At 50.0% G+C, this 16,600-nt stretch overlaps 4 protein-coding genes across 5 annotated transcripts; all 4 read right to left on the minus strand.

Annotated features, from left to right (window-relative positions):
• Window positions 1–1,883: 1,883 nt before the first annotated feature.
• LOC131101888 (uncharacterized) lies at window positions 1,884–3,062 on the minus strand. 2 transcript variants are annotated; one of them, XM_058047289.1, is made up of 5 exons: window positions 2,763–3,062; window positions 2,499–2,621; window positions 2,310–2,431; window positions 2,143–2,217; window positions 1,884–2,085 (listed from the first exon to the last, which is right to left on the minus strand). In XM_058047289.1, the coding sequence occupies exons 2-5, from the start codon at window positions 2,605–2,607 to the stop codon at window positions 1,957–1,959; spliced, it is 435 nt and encodes a 144-aa protein (XP_057903272.1). In that variant the 5' UTR covers window positions 2,608–2,621; window positions 2,763–3,062; the 3' UTR covers window positions 1,884–1,956. The 2 variants fall into 2 exon arrangements, with proteins under 2 accessions (XP_057903272.1, XP_057903271.1); XM_058047288.1 differs by having other exon boundaries at window positions 2,499–2,624.
• Window positions 3,063–3,436: 374 nt separating this feature from the next.
• Window positions 3,437–7,954, minus strand: LOC131101883 (cyclic AMP-dependent transcription factor ATF-6 beta-like). Its single transcript, XM_058047281.1, has 16 exons — window positions 7,729–7,954; window positions 6,601–6,677; window positions 6,376–6,505; window positions 6,237–6,316; window positions 6,001–6,172; window positions 5,764–5,928; window positions 5,571–5,695; window positions 5,318–5,497; window positions 5,166–5,248; window positions 4,898–5,083; window positions 4,725–4,832; window positions 4,539–4,629; window positions 4,374–4,441; window positions 4,214–4,313; window positions 4,060–4,144; window positions 3,437–3,992 (listed from the first exon to the last, which is right to left on the minus strand). The coding sequence occupies exons 1-16, from the start codon at window positions 7,829–7,831 to the stop codon at window positions 3,724–3,726; spliced, it is 2,022 nt and encodes a 673-aa protein (XP_057903264.1). The 5' UTR covers window positions 7,832–7,954; the 3' UTR covers window positions 3,437–3,723.
• Window positions 7,955–11,147: 3,193 nt separating this feature from the next.
• On the minus strand, window positions 11,148–14,017 carry LOC131101887 (zinc finger protein 32-like). The gene is made up of 2 exons (XM_058047287.1): window positions 13,690–14,017; window positions 11,148–13,441 (listed from the first exon to the last, which is right to left on the minus strand). Exons 1-2 carry the CDS (start codon window positions 14,015–14,017, stop codon window positions 12,564–12,566), a joined length of 1,206 nt encoding a protein of 401 aa, XP_057903270.1. The 3' UTR covers window positions 11,148–12,563.
• A 155-nt stretch (window positions 14,018–14,172) lies between these two features.
• Window positions 14,173–16,424, minus strand: LOC131101890 (CBY1-interacting BAR domain-containing protein 1-like). The gene is given in 8 exon segments (XM_058047290.1): window positions 14,173–14,488; window positions 14,558–14,677; window positions 14,753–14,866; window positions 14,951–15,127; window positions 15,302–15,403; window positions 15,474–15,542; window positions 15,597–15,831; window positions 16,390–16,424. Coding segments are annotated over 8 exon segments (942 nt in total). The 5' UTR covers window positions 16,419–16,424; the 3' UTR covers window positions 14,173–14,392.
• Window positions 16,425–16,600: the final 176 nt, after the last annotated feature.

Genomic DNA, 16,600 nt, shown 5'->3' on the forward strand with positions numbered 1-16,600 from the left:
CGTCACAAACACGCCTTCTTCCTGCCGCCATCTTGCTATGTGGGCGGACCCTCATACCACCCAACATGCAGCTCATGTAGACATACACCACACAGACATACATCACGTAGAATCAGGTCACAGCCAGACAACACATAGGAGCAGACCGCATAGAGTGATCTTACATAAAGACCCGCCACATAGAGTTAGGTTACATAGAGACACGCGACATAGAATGAGGTTACATAGAAACACGCCACGTAGAATGAGGTTACATAAAGACACGCCACGTAGAGTTAGGTTACATAGAGACACGCGACGTAGAATGAGGTTACATAGAAACACGCCACGTAGAATGAGGTTACATAAAGACACGCCACATAGAGTGAGGTTACATAGAGACACGCCACATAGAGTGAGGTTACATTGAGACACGTCACGTAGAGTGAGGTTACATAGAGACACGCCACATAGAGTGAGGTTACATAGAGACACGCCACGTAGAGTTAGGTTACATAGAGACACGCGACGTAGAATGAGGTTACATAGAAACACGCCGCGTAGAATGAGGTGAGGTAGAGACACGCCACGTAGAATGAGGTGAGGTAGAGACACGCCACGTAGAATGAGGTGAGGTAGAGACACGCCACGTAGAATGAGGTGAGGTAGAGACACGCCACGTAGAATGAGGTGAGGTAGAGACACGCCACATAGAGTGAGGTGAGGTAGAGACACGCCACATAGAATGAGGTTACATAGAAACACGCCACGTAGAGTGAGGTTACATGGAGACACGCCACGTAGAATGAGGTGAGGTAGAGACACGCCACATAGAGTGAGGTTACATAGCGTAATGCCATGTAGAATGAGGTTACACAGAGACACGCCGCGTAGAGGGAGGTTACATAGAAACACGCCACGTAGAGTGAGGTTACATAGAAACGTGCCACGTAGAATGAGGTTACATAGAGTAATGCCATGTAGAATGAGGTGAGGTAGAGACACGCCTAATAGAATGAGGTTACACAGAGACACGCCGCGTAGAGTGAGGTTACGTAGAAACACGCCGCGTAGAGTGAGGTTACATAGAGACACGCCACATAGAATGAGGTGAGGTAGAGACACGCCACATAGAATGAGGTCACATAGAGACATGCCATGTAGAATGAGGTTACGTAGAAACACGCCGCGTAGAGTGAGGTTACGTAGAAACACGCCACGTAGAATGAGGTCACATAGAGACACGCCACATAGAATGAGGTCACATAGAGACACGCCACATAGAATGAGGTCACATAGAGACACGCCACATAGAATGAGGTCACATAGAGACACGCCACGTAGAATGAGGTTACACAGAGACATTCCACAATAGAGACATTCCGCATAGAAAGAGTTGAGCTAGATAAAGATGTCTAACCTCGAGGGAGTTGGATGTGGTCTGTGGTCCAACATTGGTTGACCTTTTTAAAAGGAGCCCCCCCCCCCTCCCCCACATGATGCCATGGGGGCGTGGCCATTGGCGGGAGCGTGACGCACACCAACAGGCTCTCGTGTGGCCTTCATTAGCGGTGCCTGATTGCTCCGCAGGAAGCACGCGCTCGTTAAGATGTTTGTCTCCAGGAGACCACCGTGTCACCTCTCAAGGTCATCCCATCCATGTCCCCCTCGGCCCCGCCCCTTCTGCCCGAAGCTGTAAAGGGGGTGTGCCCAGCAAATGGGTCATTTGAGTGATTGACATGTCAGGTTGTCATGGCAATGTGTCATCCGTTGGTCGACGGCCGAACGCTGACCTGGCTGACCTTAACACATCCTGACACCCCCCCTGAGCCTCAGCCAAGGTCGTTGTGGGACAATAGGTCCTCCACTGATTGGAGGAAGTGGGCGGAGTCAGTGTAAAAATAGACGCCAAGATGTCACCTTGACAACGAGACTTTTATTTCTACCAAAAAGCAAACATTTCTACAAATGGGAAAGTCAGAGATGTTCCGCTCCTCGGATACGGCGGGCCAGCTGCACGTCGCGAGGGAACAAGGTGACGCGTTTGGCGTGGATGGCGCACAAGTTGGCGTCGGAAAACAACATGACCAGGAAGGCCTCTGCCGCCTGGAAGGAACACCTGGTCAACAAGAACCTTCAAACCTTCACACCGATCACCTTTACCTCCTGCAGGGCCAGCAGAGCAAACACCTGCCACCTGAGAGCACCTCCGCTGAAGTTTTGACACACCTCACGGACCTGGGTGGGGGTGGGGGTGGGGAAGGGAGGGGAGGAGCCGGTTTATGCTTCACGTGACTTTAGAACAGCAACACAACAGGCTAACGTCTCACCAGGCGGGAGAACGGAACCTTCCTGAGGAGAAGATCGGTGCTCTTCTGGTACTTCCGGATCTCCATCAGGGCCTTCGTCCCCGGACGAAACCGTCGCTTCTTCGGAGACTTCGGCGGCCTCCCTGAGAACATGTTTGTTTTGACCAAGCAAAATCAAGATGGCGTCCCCCCCGGAGCGCATCAGCTCACCAGGCCGAGGCGTGCGCGACGTGGAGGCGACCGGCTGGGGCGGCGGCACCGGCGGGCGATGTCTCGGGGTGGCGCCTTTCCTCCGGCTGGATGACGTGTCATGGTGCATGGCGCGTCGGAGAACTGCTGCCGGAGAGGAAGAGATCAAGTGACCGTTTCAACGACGCAAGCCATTCGAAGTTAGACATCATCACTTTCCCCGTCATTCCGTCCACATGAAATCACCCGTTTCTTCAATCCACCTGCGTGTGGCGTCTTTCTCACCTTCGTTCTGTCCTGGTCCCTTGAATTTGTAGGAAGTAAAACCAAAGTAAACCGTCTGCTGCTCCTCTTTGCTAGCACATTTTTTTTTACCCCAGCCCCATTCGAACTACGTTCGATTATTAAATTTATGTTGGAATGAATGTAAACGCGACCGCGGGCGTCAAATGTACCAAATCCAGTACGGATGTTTGGAAAAATGAACTTTGCAGGAAGAAGCGCAGCCTCGACAACACAACAGCATCAGATTCAAACAAGCCCTCGCTGAGCGTTCAACCAATCGGCTGGCGCCAGTGGGCGGGACATCTGTAGCGCTTTAAAAGCCTACAGACATCATTCGAAGGGGCGGGCAGTAACGAAATGGCTTTAGTTTTTCATTGAAGACACCGCTCACCTCACGATGGACATCAAGCGCACCCTGGAGCACACGCGCAAGAATGTTTTAACCGATGAGAAAATAACGCGGGACTGCATGTTGCCATGGCAACCTGATCAGGTTTCACTAGATTGTTGGAAAGATGTCACGTCTTATTTCTTTGCAGTTCGTCTACTGAGTTTGTAGAGTTTGCGAAGTTCATCACAAGACGGTAGAGATTGAATATTTAACAGAAGGAATTCATGTCCATGATGTTCAGGTGAAAAAGGTTAGTGGGTGTCCAAGATGAAGAAAGCGTGCCATCTAGTGGAGCTTGAGGGAATAAAACACTTCTTTTGTTTTGAATCTTTCATTTTTCATACAGACAGCTCTGACAGGGGACAAGGTGAAGTAGAAGGGAAGAGAAGGAAGGAAGGAAGGAAGGAAACGTTGGTGATCAGACAGCTAAGGTCAACATGGCCGACGTGGATGTGTTTCTTCTAGATACAATAAAAAAGCAAAGTGAATATTTACATGTCGCTATTTACAACATTAAATAAAAGGAGACCAAAAAAAGTCAGGTGCTGGGATGACCACGCCGACGCCTCTTCAGACACCCTCTGATTGGCTGAGGAGATATTTGTCCTCACGGCTGCGACGCGCCGAGGAAGGTGAAGATGAGGGGTGGCGCTGGTGATGCCCACGGAGGACGGTGTGGTTGCCGTGGTGATGGTGGGCGTGTGAGCGGGCTGGAGGGGGCGGGTCACGCAGGGACCGGGGGACGGCAGAGGACTTGATGTGGACGGTCCGCGTGTCCATGACCTCGCAGTCCACCTGCATCATCATCTCGTAGCCACGGGAGGCGTTGTACAGGCTCTCTGATGGACAGACAACAACATCAGTCGGGCGGAGGAGGACGCCGAGCGACACCATCGCCGTGCTCACCGTTGACTGACATGGCGGGCATGACCAGCGACATCTTGGGCCGGCGGGTCTTGTTGTGGCTGATGGCGGGAAGCAGCAGGTGGTCCTGCGGGGACAAGCAACGTCAGACAGGTCGGCAGCTCGCTGCGAGATGCTGACGACACGAGTCTCTGACCCGTCTGAAGGACACCACGTAGAAGGTGTCCTCGCGGCGGTCGATGGCGTCCAGGAAGTCGCTGTAGGTCACCTCAGGCCCGGGAACAACCTGCAGCTGACTGCACAGAAGACCTGTCAGCGGGGGCCATCCTCTAGCAGGACGAAAGCAGCACTCCCACCTTTCAATGGAGCCATGGGTCTGGATGGGAAGATACCTCGACACGTTGGTCTTCCTGAGCTGGGCCCGCTGCACGCACACACGCACACACGCACACACGCACACACAAACACACAAACGTCACACTTGACTCAAGGAAAGAGGCGCCTGTGGTTCAAGAACCCACCTGAGCCATTTTGGCCTTCTTGGCTTTCCCACCAGACTTCTTATGGTTGATCTGATGACGCTGAACCCAACCTCGCAACTCAGCCGCCAGCCTGGAACCACATGGAGCAGAGGAGGAGCATTTGGAAGAATGAAGGAGCAGCATGAAGGAAGAGCGTGAAGGAGGCGCCTGAAGGAGCAGGCTTACCTGAGTGACTCTGAGCGGTTGAACTGCGGACAGTGGGCGGAGTTAAAGTAGCGTTCCAGATCATGAAGGAGGAGTTCCTTGGTGTCGGTGAAGATGCTGCTGGAGTTCCTGAGGACGAAGATCCTGGGTGATGACTCACATCAGGTTAAAGGTCACAGGGCTCTGAAAATAACCTGAATTGAAAGGATTCCGCCGCAAACGTTTTCGCCTCGCCGTCGTCCTCCGCAGGCATTTTGTCTTCCTGTCTGCCAGAAGGTCGGCGGCTCGGTCGGGGCGGTGGCCGCATCTCCAGCAGCCGGCGACTTGTGAAGGACTCGCCGCCATCTCGGAGGCCTGGTGCCAACTTCCTGTCCATGATGCTGCAGGACAGCAAGGAAGAGAATGCTCCTGAGCCCCGCCCACTTCCATCTCTGCTCCTCCGATGGTGATGGCCGTCCTTACCTGACGGGTCCCAAGCTGAAGGTGATGAAAAGAAGAAGAGCCATGACGCACACGGCTCGCCTGCTGCTCGGAGACTCCCCACCCTACATGACACAGAGCGGAGTTAAGGACATGTTAAGGTGTTCCTGAGACGGTCCAGATGTTCTGTGGACCTCCTTCCCAGCCAGTCTCTCCTTCAGCGCCTGGTTCTCCTTCCGGAGTTGCTCATTCTCCTGCTGCGCCCTCCTCAGCTGGACCTCCAGGTTCTGAACGTACTCCTTCTTCTTCTTCCTGGACTGGCATGCCGACTCCCGGTTCTTGATCATCCTCTGCTGACGCTTGAGAACTTTCATCTGAGGTGGGGAGGAGGGGGGGTGGGGGGTGACGGAGGGCGGAGGGCAAGAGGAGACGTGCTGGAATACTCACGTCTACGTCGTTGCAGGCTTTGCCGAGCAACGGCGTCGCCGGGATGATAGCTTTGCCAGGGGGCGGGGCCGTGGGTGAGACGGGCTCCACTTTGACGATGGCGGGGGCGGAGGCGAGACAGACCACTGGAGCGATGACCAGGGGACATAATCAGATCACGGCCATGTTGATGGCGTGCGTGCGTGCGTCTCACCAGGTCGCGCATGCTCCATGGCGGGAACGCCCGGCAGGAGAAGCGTCTTGGCGGCCGTCGGTGCCTGGGGGGCGGGCAGAGTGGCCACGCACAGGGGGCGAGGCTGTATGGCAGGTTTGGCACCAACGATGGCGTTGGTCTTCAGCGAGGTCAAGGCAGGAAGTACTGCAGGTCACAGGAAAGGATGCGCCTTCATGTCTATGACATCATCAAGGGGGGCGGAGCATACCGTCCCACCTGCAGCCTGTGTCTGGATGGCGGCCACAATGGCGGGCAGCCGCGTGGTAAACGATGTATGCGTCTCTGCGGCAGTGGTCGCCACGGTGACCTCCATGGCGCCCAGCGGGGGTGACATCACATCTCCAAACATGCAGGGAGGCGTGGGGGGATTTTCGCCTTTCAGCGGGACCTGTGAGACAAACCAGCACGCCGCAGGTGGACGTGGACAAACATGGCCGACTGTCAGTACATACCTGAGGATCGGCCAATGATGGCGAGCAGTCAGCCTCCGGCGATGACGCAGGGGACGGCGGCTCAGCTTTGACCTGGAACACTAAGCACATGACGTGTTGCCATGACAACACCCACACACCAACCCACACCATCACTCACTCATCTCCATCGGCGCCGCCGTGCTTCCCTCACTCCCGGCGCCATCGCCTGGGAGCAGATTATTGGGTGTGTGTTGCCATGGAGATAGGGGGTCCTCGCCATCCAGCGTGAGCACGAGGTCATTGTCGAACTGACAGAAGGAAAAGACGGGACAGGAGGTCACATGATTAGGAACAAGAACACATGACTGCAAAGGTCAAAGGGCAAGCAGCAGCGTCTACGTACGGATGTGTCGTACTTGGACGCCAGGCAAAGGCGGTCATGGTCGTCCTCCAAGCTGTCACAGTGGAACAAGCAAGCATCTGCGGGACATCATGCAGCCAATTGATTAGGTACAGCATACCTGATGTCTGCTCGTGGTATTGACTAGATTAATTAATCTTGAATCAAAGATCACTGCATCTCTGCTACCAGGAGGAGCAGAGTATCGAGGGGGAGGTGCCACCCCCTGAGTCACATGCTCCGAGCAAACCTTCTGTACTTTCCAAACGCCACGGCGTTGGCGATTTAGGTGGCTGGTAAGGTTTTTGATGTGCTCAGCGGCGTTCTCATGGTAGGGCAAAATGTCTTCCTCTTAGAGTGAGCTCAATGGACGCTAGGACAGGCCTCTAACAACACAGGGGAAAGGGGCGCTTGATTTGCTCACCCACACAGCACAGGTATTCGCTCCTCAAGGGAGCAATTTACAATCAGAGCTACTTCTAATGTTATCAGATTTATCTGCATGACGTTATAAATCCAGGCTGCACGGTGGACCAGTGGTTAATGTGCAGCGAGGAGAACCGGGTTCGATTCCCCGCTCGGCCCTCTCTGTGTGGAGTTTGCATGTTCTTCCCTTTTCCTCCACATTCCAACATGTTGGCTTCATTGGCCACTCCAAATTGTCCATAGGTATGAATGTGGGCGGGAATGGTTGTTTGTCTATATGTGCCCTGTGATTGGCTGGCCACCAGTCCAGGGTGGAACCCGCCTCTCGCCCGAAGACAGCTGGGATAGGCTCCAGCATACCCGCGACCCTCGTGAGGATAAACGGTCCAGAAAATGGATGAACATATAATTCCCCGTATGCACCCCTACACACCAGCATACAAACTCTCAGTATTTGGAGTATTTCTAGTACTACTAGTACACAAAGCCTCCCTACAAGTGGCCATATCCGGGTTTGCAGTGAGGAAGCACGATGTGGACGAAGAAGATCAGCTTTCTGTGACGTCATAATAGAGAGGAACAAGGCCGAGGCTAAACGTCAGATGACGTCACAGTAAAATGAATGTTTCACGTTTCTTGGCTCTTCACAACGTCACAACACATGCGATGCAAGGTGTTTTTGCAAGGTGCTTCTGCTGTACTCACCCCAGTCCTCGCTGGTCAGGAGGTTATCCTCGAAGAACCGACTGTCCAAGTCCGACATTAGATCCGTACTCATCGTCTCGAACGGCTTTGGCGCAGCGTACATATGACTCTTTCATCTCAATTTATTTCAATCTCTCATCCACTTTCATTTCAGCTCTAAAAACGACGTTTTCTGTGCTAGCTCTTAGCTGTGCGTGGAACAAACCAGGAAATGTCGTCTTTTAGCGTATACGCCCCTTTGGCACAAAATAGCCAATGGCAGGCTAAGTAGGCGTGATTCTCGCCTACCAAAACACCAATGAGACGATTTAAACTTGAGGGCGGTGCTTTACGGTATTAATATGGGGTTACGGATGATTTGAGCCAATAGAATCGCTGTCTATGTGATTGACAACAGCAAAACACCAATCATGTTCAACTTGTTGTTTTGGTTTTAATGAATTCGTTAATTCGTGAACATGTACTACATATACAAATTACACCAGAGCACATCACATCACAATACAGTTCACAGTTCCACGTGTCCGAAAGGGATTAGGAAGAAGCCCTCATTCATACCACATTTGTCACTCCCTTTGCGAAGTGTGAGCACATCGGAAAGTGGCCTTAACTATATCGTACGTGAGGGTTCATTTCCATGCAATACCATGTATATGAGTGGAAAGCAGTGAGGACACGGAGCCTCAACTTTTCGTCCAGATTGCGTCTGTATTGAAACTTCATACATTTCAAGAATTACATTCTTCTACAATCAATTGTCACAAATACGTACAAATAACATTCATTCATTCAATACCGTCATTACCTTTCCCAAATTGCATCCACTGTTTTGGTTTAACATTGGTAACATAAACATGTTAATACCATCACTTGACATAAGTGCATAGAATCAGCAATTTGTTAATTTGCTACGACACTGGACATACATATAGAAACAAATAAATCTCACACAAAGTGTGATGTCAACATGTGAACCCCTTTTTCTTCAGCATAGCAATTACAATAAATGGTCGAGAGTGTGTCTGTGTGTGCGCAGGAGCTCAATAAGTATATTCAACGAGCTTGCCTGTGAGACAAGGGTGAGGGCCATCTGAACCCAAAATGCCCACGAGACGGCACTAACTAATGTGGCCGGACGCTACTAATAATCTTACCCTATTTCGAAAGCGCTTAACAATACGATATGTTTAAATTACTTCCCTTCACGTATTATGAGTTTACGGAGATTGTATTTGTTACTTTTAACAACAACTGACCTGTAAGGACAGATATGAGTGGACAGCAGTGAGGACACGCAGCAGCAACTTCTTCGTCCAGAAAATGGAAATGGTCTTGTTTCTGCAATGTAACCTTCACAAAGATTTACAGAATGCTGTGAAATTTCTGTGTTTATCAGGAAAATTCCATATTCACAAATCCAGAGTGATGTTATGCAAGCCAAATATTCACCAGTTTTCTTCTGAACTGAAGATATTATGTGAATCACTGAAGCTGATAATCAAAAACAGAAAAACAGTGAAAACCTTCATACATTGGAGAACGTTCTAAAAACAATTCACATGAAGAACAAGCTTAAGTGACATGTTTTCTATTGTTTTTATTTTTGTTGTTCTTATTTTCAAGCAATATCCCTCACACATTCCTTTCTTTGTTATTTACTTTTTCTTATTATGTTATTGTTCTGTAGAATTGTTTTATACTGTTTTGTAATTGAAGTTTGTAATAAAATAAAATAATAAAAAAAAAAAACAATGCAATCTTGGCACAACAGCTCCCGAGACAAAGGTTCCACCTGAGTACTGCCCCAACTGTATAATACTATTAGTTTCACATTTTCTACCGTATTAAAGTCATCAAAAAAATATATGCGTATATTTGCTTTTTGGGTGTATGACACAAGCAGCAGGTTATTTTTTGAACTTTATGCATACTTTTAGCCATTTGAAAATGGAGCAAGTCGGCCACAACCATAACAACAAATTCCAACGTCTCCATATCTTGTCAGGTGCCCTTGAGCATCAATTACAGCTTGACAACAACATTTCATGCCGTTGATTGGATTTCATCATCCGGTTTCTCAGGGCGGTGTTCACAATGTAGCGGTCATCGGCACGGAATGTGGCGAACAGCATGACGAGGACGACTGTTTAAACACCAACTCTACTTGAACCACGACTTTTATTGGTCGATTCAAGGACCAAACAAATGCTGGGATTTTTGCCGTTAAGCTCTTCGTTAGAGAACAGCAACTTGTGCAAAAATGACTGAAACATTGAAGAGTTGGACATGTGCATTCAAAAGCTTAGAGAAGGTCACATTAAGGTCGCCTGTGAAGGTTTGAATGCCCTTTAGGCTGCTCCTGAAATTCACCCAAAAGCCGAATATCCCTAACCTTTTGTGAGTAGTGAGTGGGCGAACATGCAAACTCCACACAGATGCCCAAGCGGAGATTCCAACCCGGGTGTTCCCATCTCCTGACTGTGTGGCATGCTAACCACTCGCCCGCCGTGCGGCCCGGTGTTAGTCATTTCCTCTGTAATTTCTATTAGTGCCATGTTGGCTGCAAGTCATTAATTTGTATTGATAAATGTGTCCAACCTGTTATTGAAGAGCTTGTAGATCATCATCGACTTCAGGCGATCCAGCCACACTCGGCTCCGCACCAACACAACCATAGAAGTCGTGACTTTCTTACTCACTCTCAAAGTGTATGGTTAAGTTATTTTTATGTTTTCTACATCATTTCCGCTTCTGTAGGTTTTTTTTATTATAAATCTCTTTATAATGTGTTTTTTTGCAGACATTTCACAATCCTTTTGTCATTCATGGCGGATTCTTTTTTCGTATAGATTCTATATAGATATATAGTCTTTCAGTGGCCAATGATTGTAGCACTTCATGTAAGCATTGGTATGCTTCATCCACGTCATGTTCCCTGTACACGCTCCCATCCCTGACATCATGAAGTAGTTGTGCTAATCATGAGCGAATATATTATCAAGTGACGTAGCAAGTGACAATGCTCTGTAATTCTGCTCGGTTTGGTTATTTTAGAATGTGAACTCAAACTGTAGACTGCATCTCTAAAGTGGGCTGTTACCTTTGCTTTATTGGATTGAGCAGGTCAAAAGTGAAACCTCCACAAAGATGTTTTTTGTCTGACGTCTGTGCAGGTTGTTTTGATCCATCAGGAATAACTCCATGCTTGACTTGGGTGTCCTGCATATTCAACTTATCAATACATTCTGCTTTCTTCTTGACTGATTCCAATGGTCATACTTTGTAAAATAGCAGCACCAGTGAAGGACTGTTATTTTTTTACCACAATTGAAATATTCGTATACAGCCGCTCCTCCTCCACCTTTATTCTTCCTGTTTGTGCAACATATCATAACCTGGCAGTTCCAAGTCCACGCCCGGGTCAGAGTTTATCCATGTTCCTGAATGACTTTGAAAGCTTCCTTAAAATGACGTTATTATAATTTGCATACATACTGTTGATATGGATAATTGATAACTTGTTGCCAATATGAAGGATATTATTGTATTGTTCCGTGTAGTAAAAGAAGTTGATGTCCGGATCAACCTCTTCCTCCAGTTCTAGTTATTCCTGTTTGGGGATCAATTAATTGCATGTTATCTATTATTCTCCTTCCAATAACACTCTGGCTTCTTCTGGATTGCCATTTCATTTTCTTTACAACTGGATTGGATTTTCTTGACGTAGGTATCTGGCTCTCTCTGCAATGTCAGCGCTAATCTGGGTTAAGTGTTTGATGTGCATTTGTTCCTTTAAGCATCTTTCCTCGTGGCAATAAGCTGTTGGCAAATCTCTAATCATTGCTGCTGGTTTCCTTTGTCTTTCTGGGTAGAGGGTGACAGGTTGTCATGTTTTATTTCTGTGTATTAATACCTTTGTCCTGCAAAAGCTTTACTACTTGCTGCTCAACCGAGTCCCGGTCTTGGTTCCTAAGGCCCGATCCCACCACCCTGGGCATCACTCTTTCTGAACTGGCGAGACAGCCAGTCACCAGGAAAGAAATGTCACAACTGAGAAGAGAACTGACAATTTGGTACAAAGCGCCTGTTTTATGATGACTCCATGGAATAGGACCAAAATACATTTGTGACAGAAGGCAGTGTGGCTGAAGGGCCGAATGTCTGCAGGCAACTCTGGCGCATCCAGAAGGTTCCTCCCAAGTTTGGGCTGTAATTCTGCAAACGGACTTGAAGATGTGGTCGGGGTTAAGGGTGTCCTCCAAATACAAGCAGATGTTTATCCATCTGGGAGGTGCATGATTGGCCACACATGCATCGGGACCAGGAGGGACAATGAGTCCAAGCATACAGCCATGGTCACAGAGCGCTATCTTCAGCGTGAAGAGGAAGAAGAAGTCCTAGAAGTGATGACATGCCCCCCCCCCCAGAGCCCTGATCTCAACATGGAGTGTGTCCGGGACCAAGAAACAGAAGGTTTAAGGAGGCCTGTGTCTACAGAAGATGTGTGCTTAGCTCTCCAAGATGTTTGGAACAACCTACCACCAGAGTCCCTTCAGGAAGCGTGTGCACGAGTACGTGGAAGAAGGTAACGGGTGGTCAATTGATGGCAATGTCTCGTCTGTTCATTCAATGCCTTCTGGCAACTGATGAAAATAAACTATTGACACGTCTTCTTCTCACCTGGCTACAACTGTACCGTCTATGTACACACGGAAGATCATTCCCTTTTCCGGAATGGAATGCATCGTCTTCCTGCCTGCCAGGCCTAGAGTGCCGCCATCATTCATTTGACGGCCTTCATCTGTGTCGTGTCATAGCAGGCCAGAGGTCCTGGCTCACAGCTGCAGCAAGTCCGCGTCACCTTCACAGGTGACAACCGGACGTTTGGTGGCAGCGTGCACCTTCATGTGCGCGTCCAGCGAGCGTTTCTCCTGGTACCGCTTGCCGCATGCGGCGCAGACGTGCGGCTTCTCGCCCGAGTGCGTCAGCATGTGCCGCTTCAGGTCCACCTTCTGCACGAAGCTCTTGGTGCACACGTGGCAGTTGTAGACTTTGTCCTTCCTGTGGAACCTCTCGTGTGTCTCCAACGAGATCTTCTGGCGGAAGCTCTTCCCGCAGAGGCTGCAGATGAACGCCTTTTCTCCCGTGTGGATCTTCATGTGCGAGTCCAAGTTGCCCACCTGCCGAAAGTTCTTACCGCACACCTGGCAGGTGTACGGCTTCTCGCCGGTGTGGATCCTCTTGTGCACGTGCAGATGTTGACTCATTGTGAACTTCTTACCGCACACGTCACACGTGTGGATGCGAGGCCTTCCGCCAGTGTGCTTCTTCAGGTGCCGCTTGAGGACCGCCTTCTCCATGAAGGTCTTGCCACAGTACTCGCAGATGAACGGCCTGTCGCCGGCGTGCACTCGCACGTGGCGCTCCAGCGAGCTCTTCCTGGGAAAGTCTTTGCCGCACTCCTTGCACACCAACGCCTGTTGCGTCCTCGCCTGCACCGCCTCCACCCGGAGGTCACGCTTATGCGGCTTTGCTCCTTTTTGTTCCACGTGGGGTCGAACAGAGGCACGCTTATTCCCGCACAGGTCGCACAAAGGCTCCAGCTCCTCGGAAGGCTTGTCTGTACGCTTCCCACACTCTTGGCAGCGGTGCACCACGTCTCCATGACCTTCTGGAGCATGACGATCAGGCCGAGGTGTCCGGGGTGGAGCCTCTGCAATGGAGGAGAACACCTGCACTGTGATTGGCTACCAACAGTGAATCTAATCAATGAACGAGAAAGAAATAAAGTGGCATTGCTGGGAAGCAGCTTCCCCAACAACAACCAACATGGCTGACCTTTGCAAATAAACTATTGTTACTTGCTAGGAAAGAACACATAATAATACCCCGTCAACGTGTAAGCTAATATTCCTTCACCTGGTCTAGTAGTAAAAACGTAACTGATGTTTTCCTGCTGACCTGCGGCCGCTCCATCAGCCTCGTACTCGGTGAAAATGTGCTCCACGACAGCGGTGAGCCGCTCCAGGACCATCCGCTTCAGCTGCGGCACTTCCAGGTCTCCTCGCTCCTCCAGCAGCCGGACGACGTGCTGCTCGACCACAGAACGCAGAGTCCGCCACTCTTCCGTCGACATTTGCCCGCTGGATTCATCAAACGTTCTCACACAAAAAGCGGAACGTAAACACTCCAGCTTCCGGGGTAGCAGCGTGTCACGTGGTGTCGCGCATGCGCAGCAGTTGACCTGCGACTCCAGAGGCGTGACCGTATTTTCACGACTGAAAGCCATATTCCATGTAAAAGTATTCCTCCTCCGTCTGGATCCAACATGTATGTTACTAAGCACACGGATATCCCAACATGTTGGATGGCGTATTTTGGGCCGGGAAATGACATTTGGACATTTTTATATTGCTAAACACTCTGTATAATCAAAGACACGGATTGCAGAGGAAGGATGTTGAAAAAGTGTCACAAAATGGATTCCAAAAAACAGAAGACAGACAGGTATGGTAGTTCCATGATGAAGTAGGAAGGTACTTGATGTCTAAAGTATTGTATTACTGCTGCTGAGGCAGAAAAAGCTAAACAGAAGACAGTGTGTACTTGTCAAGGAGAAACTACAATACTGCTACACCACCCCAAATGGGCGGAGCTTTCTTCATCAAGGTTCAGAGTCGTCGTCCTCATCTTCCTCGGATTCTTCATCATCCACCTCTTCTTCCTCTCTGCTCACAGGGCGTCCGGCAGCTCTCTGTTGCTATGGCGACCAGCAGAAGGGGTCAGAGAGCAGGAGGTGAGAGTGGGACAGCCAAAGAGTGAGACCTACCAGGAAAGGTCCCGATGCAGACAGGAAGGAGGCAGTCCCGTCCAGCGAAGTCCTAGAATTGGCTCGCACGATGTCAAAGCGTGTCGGGTAATCGGGGGGGTGCAGCGAACTCCTGAACACCTAACACAGTCCACAGGGGGCGGCGTTTTGGGTCTCCTGAGGAGCATCATAAGAGGGTTGGTGGGCGGGACCTACCTTCAGGTCCTCCTCCTCGTCCACAATCTGGATGCTCTGATAGGCCAGCGTGTAGAACTCTAAGGCCTTGGCGTGGAAGGACATCTCCACGGTGACAAAGTCACACAGGATCTTCTGAGGGTCAAAGGACATGTCAGACACGTCATCACGGAGATGATGATGATGATGGAGCGCCATCTCCGGCCCGCCCTCGCGCACCTTGATGTCCCGGATCTTTTGCTTCTCAAACTCGTCCATGGTCTCCTCCAGTTGGCGTGTAGTGCGCGTGGCGTCCATGGTGGCTCGCTGCAACTCGCTCTCAGCCTGACGCGCACAAGAGGAACATCAACACAAGCGCCGCTCACACGTCATCAGAAACACGCAACGCACCTGAGACTGAAGGCGGGGTCAAGGAAGCCTGACTTCATTCACGCCTTGACCAAGGACTACTACTACATACAGAGTACTCTTTACTCTATGTGGTCTACATAATACTCCATACATCTACGTACTGTACATCATAGGCTATACAATCTTTGAAGTGAAGCCCCTCCCCCTGGAGAAGGATACGATGATTTGACGGTTGGACGGGTTCCGCTGGCGAGTCCTTTCCAGCTGATCCAGTTGTTTGGATTCTCGGGTTCTGGCGCTCTGAGTGGCCTTCACGTCCTCCTGTGGTGGCACGGGGCGTTGCCATGACGACGCAGTGCTCGCCATGCTATTTGGAAAGCGGCGCACTCACCCTTTTACGTCTCACCACGGCGCCGTATCCTTTCAACGGCTCGATAACTTTGGCTTCCAGGCGTGACACCTGAAAGGTCAACACGTCAACACGAGACCACGTCGCCACGCACACAACACTTACCTCCGCCTGCCGGTAGTCCTGAATCTTGGCCAGGTGGTCTGCAAACAGCTTCAGGCCGCTCTTGAGGCTCGGCGTCTCGGTGTCAGCGTACGCTCCGATCTCCCGCACCAGGAGGTCGGCCTTGTCACGAAGCCGTGCGGCTTTGCGACCGTAGGCGGCGAACATCTGGCACATCTCCCCAAAATGTTTCTCCACATTGCTGATCCTTTCCTGGATCGTCTTGGTCTGATTGTCCCTATAGGAAACACCTCTTAGTCTTTACAGCGCCATACCACAGCTAATGCAGAACACGACATTATGTCTTTATGTTCCTGTTGGAAACTCATATAAAACATGACTTTAATGTCCCTGTGGGAAACTCGTATATAACATGTCTTTATGTCCCTGTGGGAAACTCCTATATAACATGTCTTTATGTCCCTGTGGGAAACTCGTATATAACATGTCTTTATGTCCCTGTGGGAAACTCCTATATAACATGTCTTTATGTCCCTGTGGGAAACTCGTATATAACTCGTGTTTTATGTGTCTGTAGAAAACGCAATATGAAAAACTTTTAAAAAAGATGAAGGTCACTGAAATGAAAGATGGTCACTTGATGCAAGACGGCTAGCATTAGCAGCAGAGCTAGCGTTAGCAACACGGCTAAGCTTGGCAACAAGGCTAACGTTAGCAACACGGCTGAGGTTAGCAACACGGTTGAGGTTAGCAACACGGCGAGCGTGTGCCGGGTAACACCAGCCTATGTCCCATAAGACCTGGACAGCAACATGTCAACATGAATAAACGATACCTAGCTCGGGCGTCGGGGGTTCGACTCATCCCTGCTGAGAAGACTCACCAACCAAATGTAACGTCGCCGCGACACCACCCGAAGCTAACCGAGGTTAGCAAATAGGAAGCTAGCAAACTACTCCGTGGTTTCCATGGATTTGGTTGCGTTTAGGTACAAAGATAAAGTAGGATTTCTCAGCTGTTCTTCGCGAAACTGAAGTAGCTACCTA

Source organism: Doryrhamphus excisus, chromosome 14 (assembly GCF_030265055.1).
Source record: "Doryrhamphus excisus isolate RoL2022-K1 chromosome 14, RoL_Dexc_1.0, whole genome shotgun sequence".
NCBI classification, from domain to species: domain Eukaryota; kingdom Metazoa; phylum Chordata; class Actinopteri; order Syngnathiformes; family Syngnathidae; genus Doryrhamphus; species Doryrhamphus excisus.

Bases quoted from the DNA above. Each gene is read 5' to 3' on its own strand.
- LOC131101888 (XM_058047289.1), bottom strand. From the start codon at position 2,607: ATGCACCATGACACGTCATCCAGCCGGAGGAAAGGCGCCACCCCGAGA. The intron at 2,218-2,309 runs GTGAGACGTTAG...ACCCCCACCCAG, and splicing joins AGGTTCCGTTCTCCCGCCTG to GTCCGTGAGGTGTGTCAAAA. The intron at 2,086-2,142 runs GTAAAGGTGATC...TGTTCCTTCCAG, and splicing joins CTCTGCTGGCCCTGCAGGAG to GCGGCAGAGGCCTTCCTGGT.
- LOC131101883 (XM_058047281.1), bottom strand. From the start codon at position 7,831: ATGTACGCTGCGCCAAAGCCGTTCGAGACGATGAGTACGGATCTAATG. The intron at 5,696-5,763 runs GTGAGACGCACG...TCATCGCTCCAG, and splicing joins CATGGAGCATGCGCGACCTG to TGGTCTGTCTCGCCTCCGCC. The intron at 4,442-4,538 runs GTGGGTTCTTGA...GTGTGCGTGCAG, and splicing joins AGAAGGCCAAAATGGCTCAG to CGGGCCCAGCTCAGGAAGAC.
- LOC131101887 (XM_058047287.1), bottom strand. From the start codon at position 14,017: ATGGCTTTCAGTCGTGAAAATACGGTCACGCCTCTGGAGTCGCAGGTC. The intron at 13,442-13,689 runs GTCAGCAGGAAA...CCTCCATTGCAG, and splicing joins GGCTGATGGAGCGGCCGCAG to AGGCTCCACCCCGGACACCT.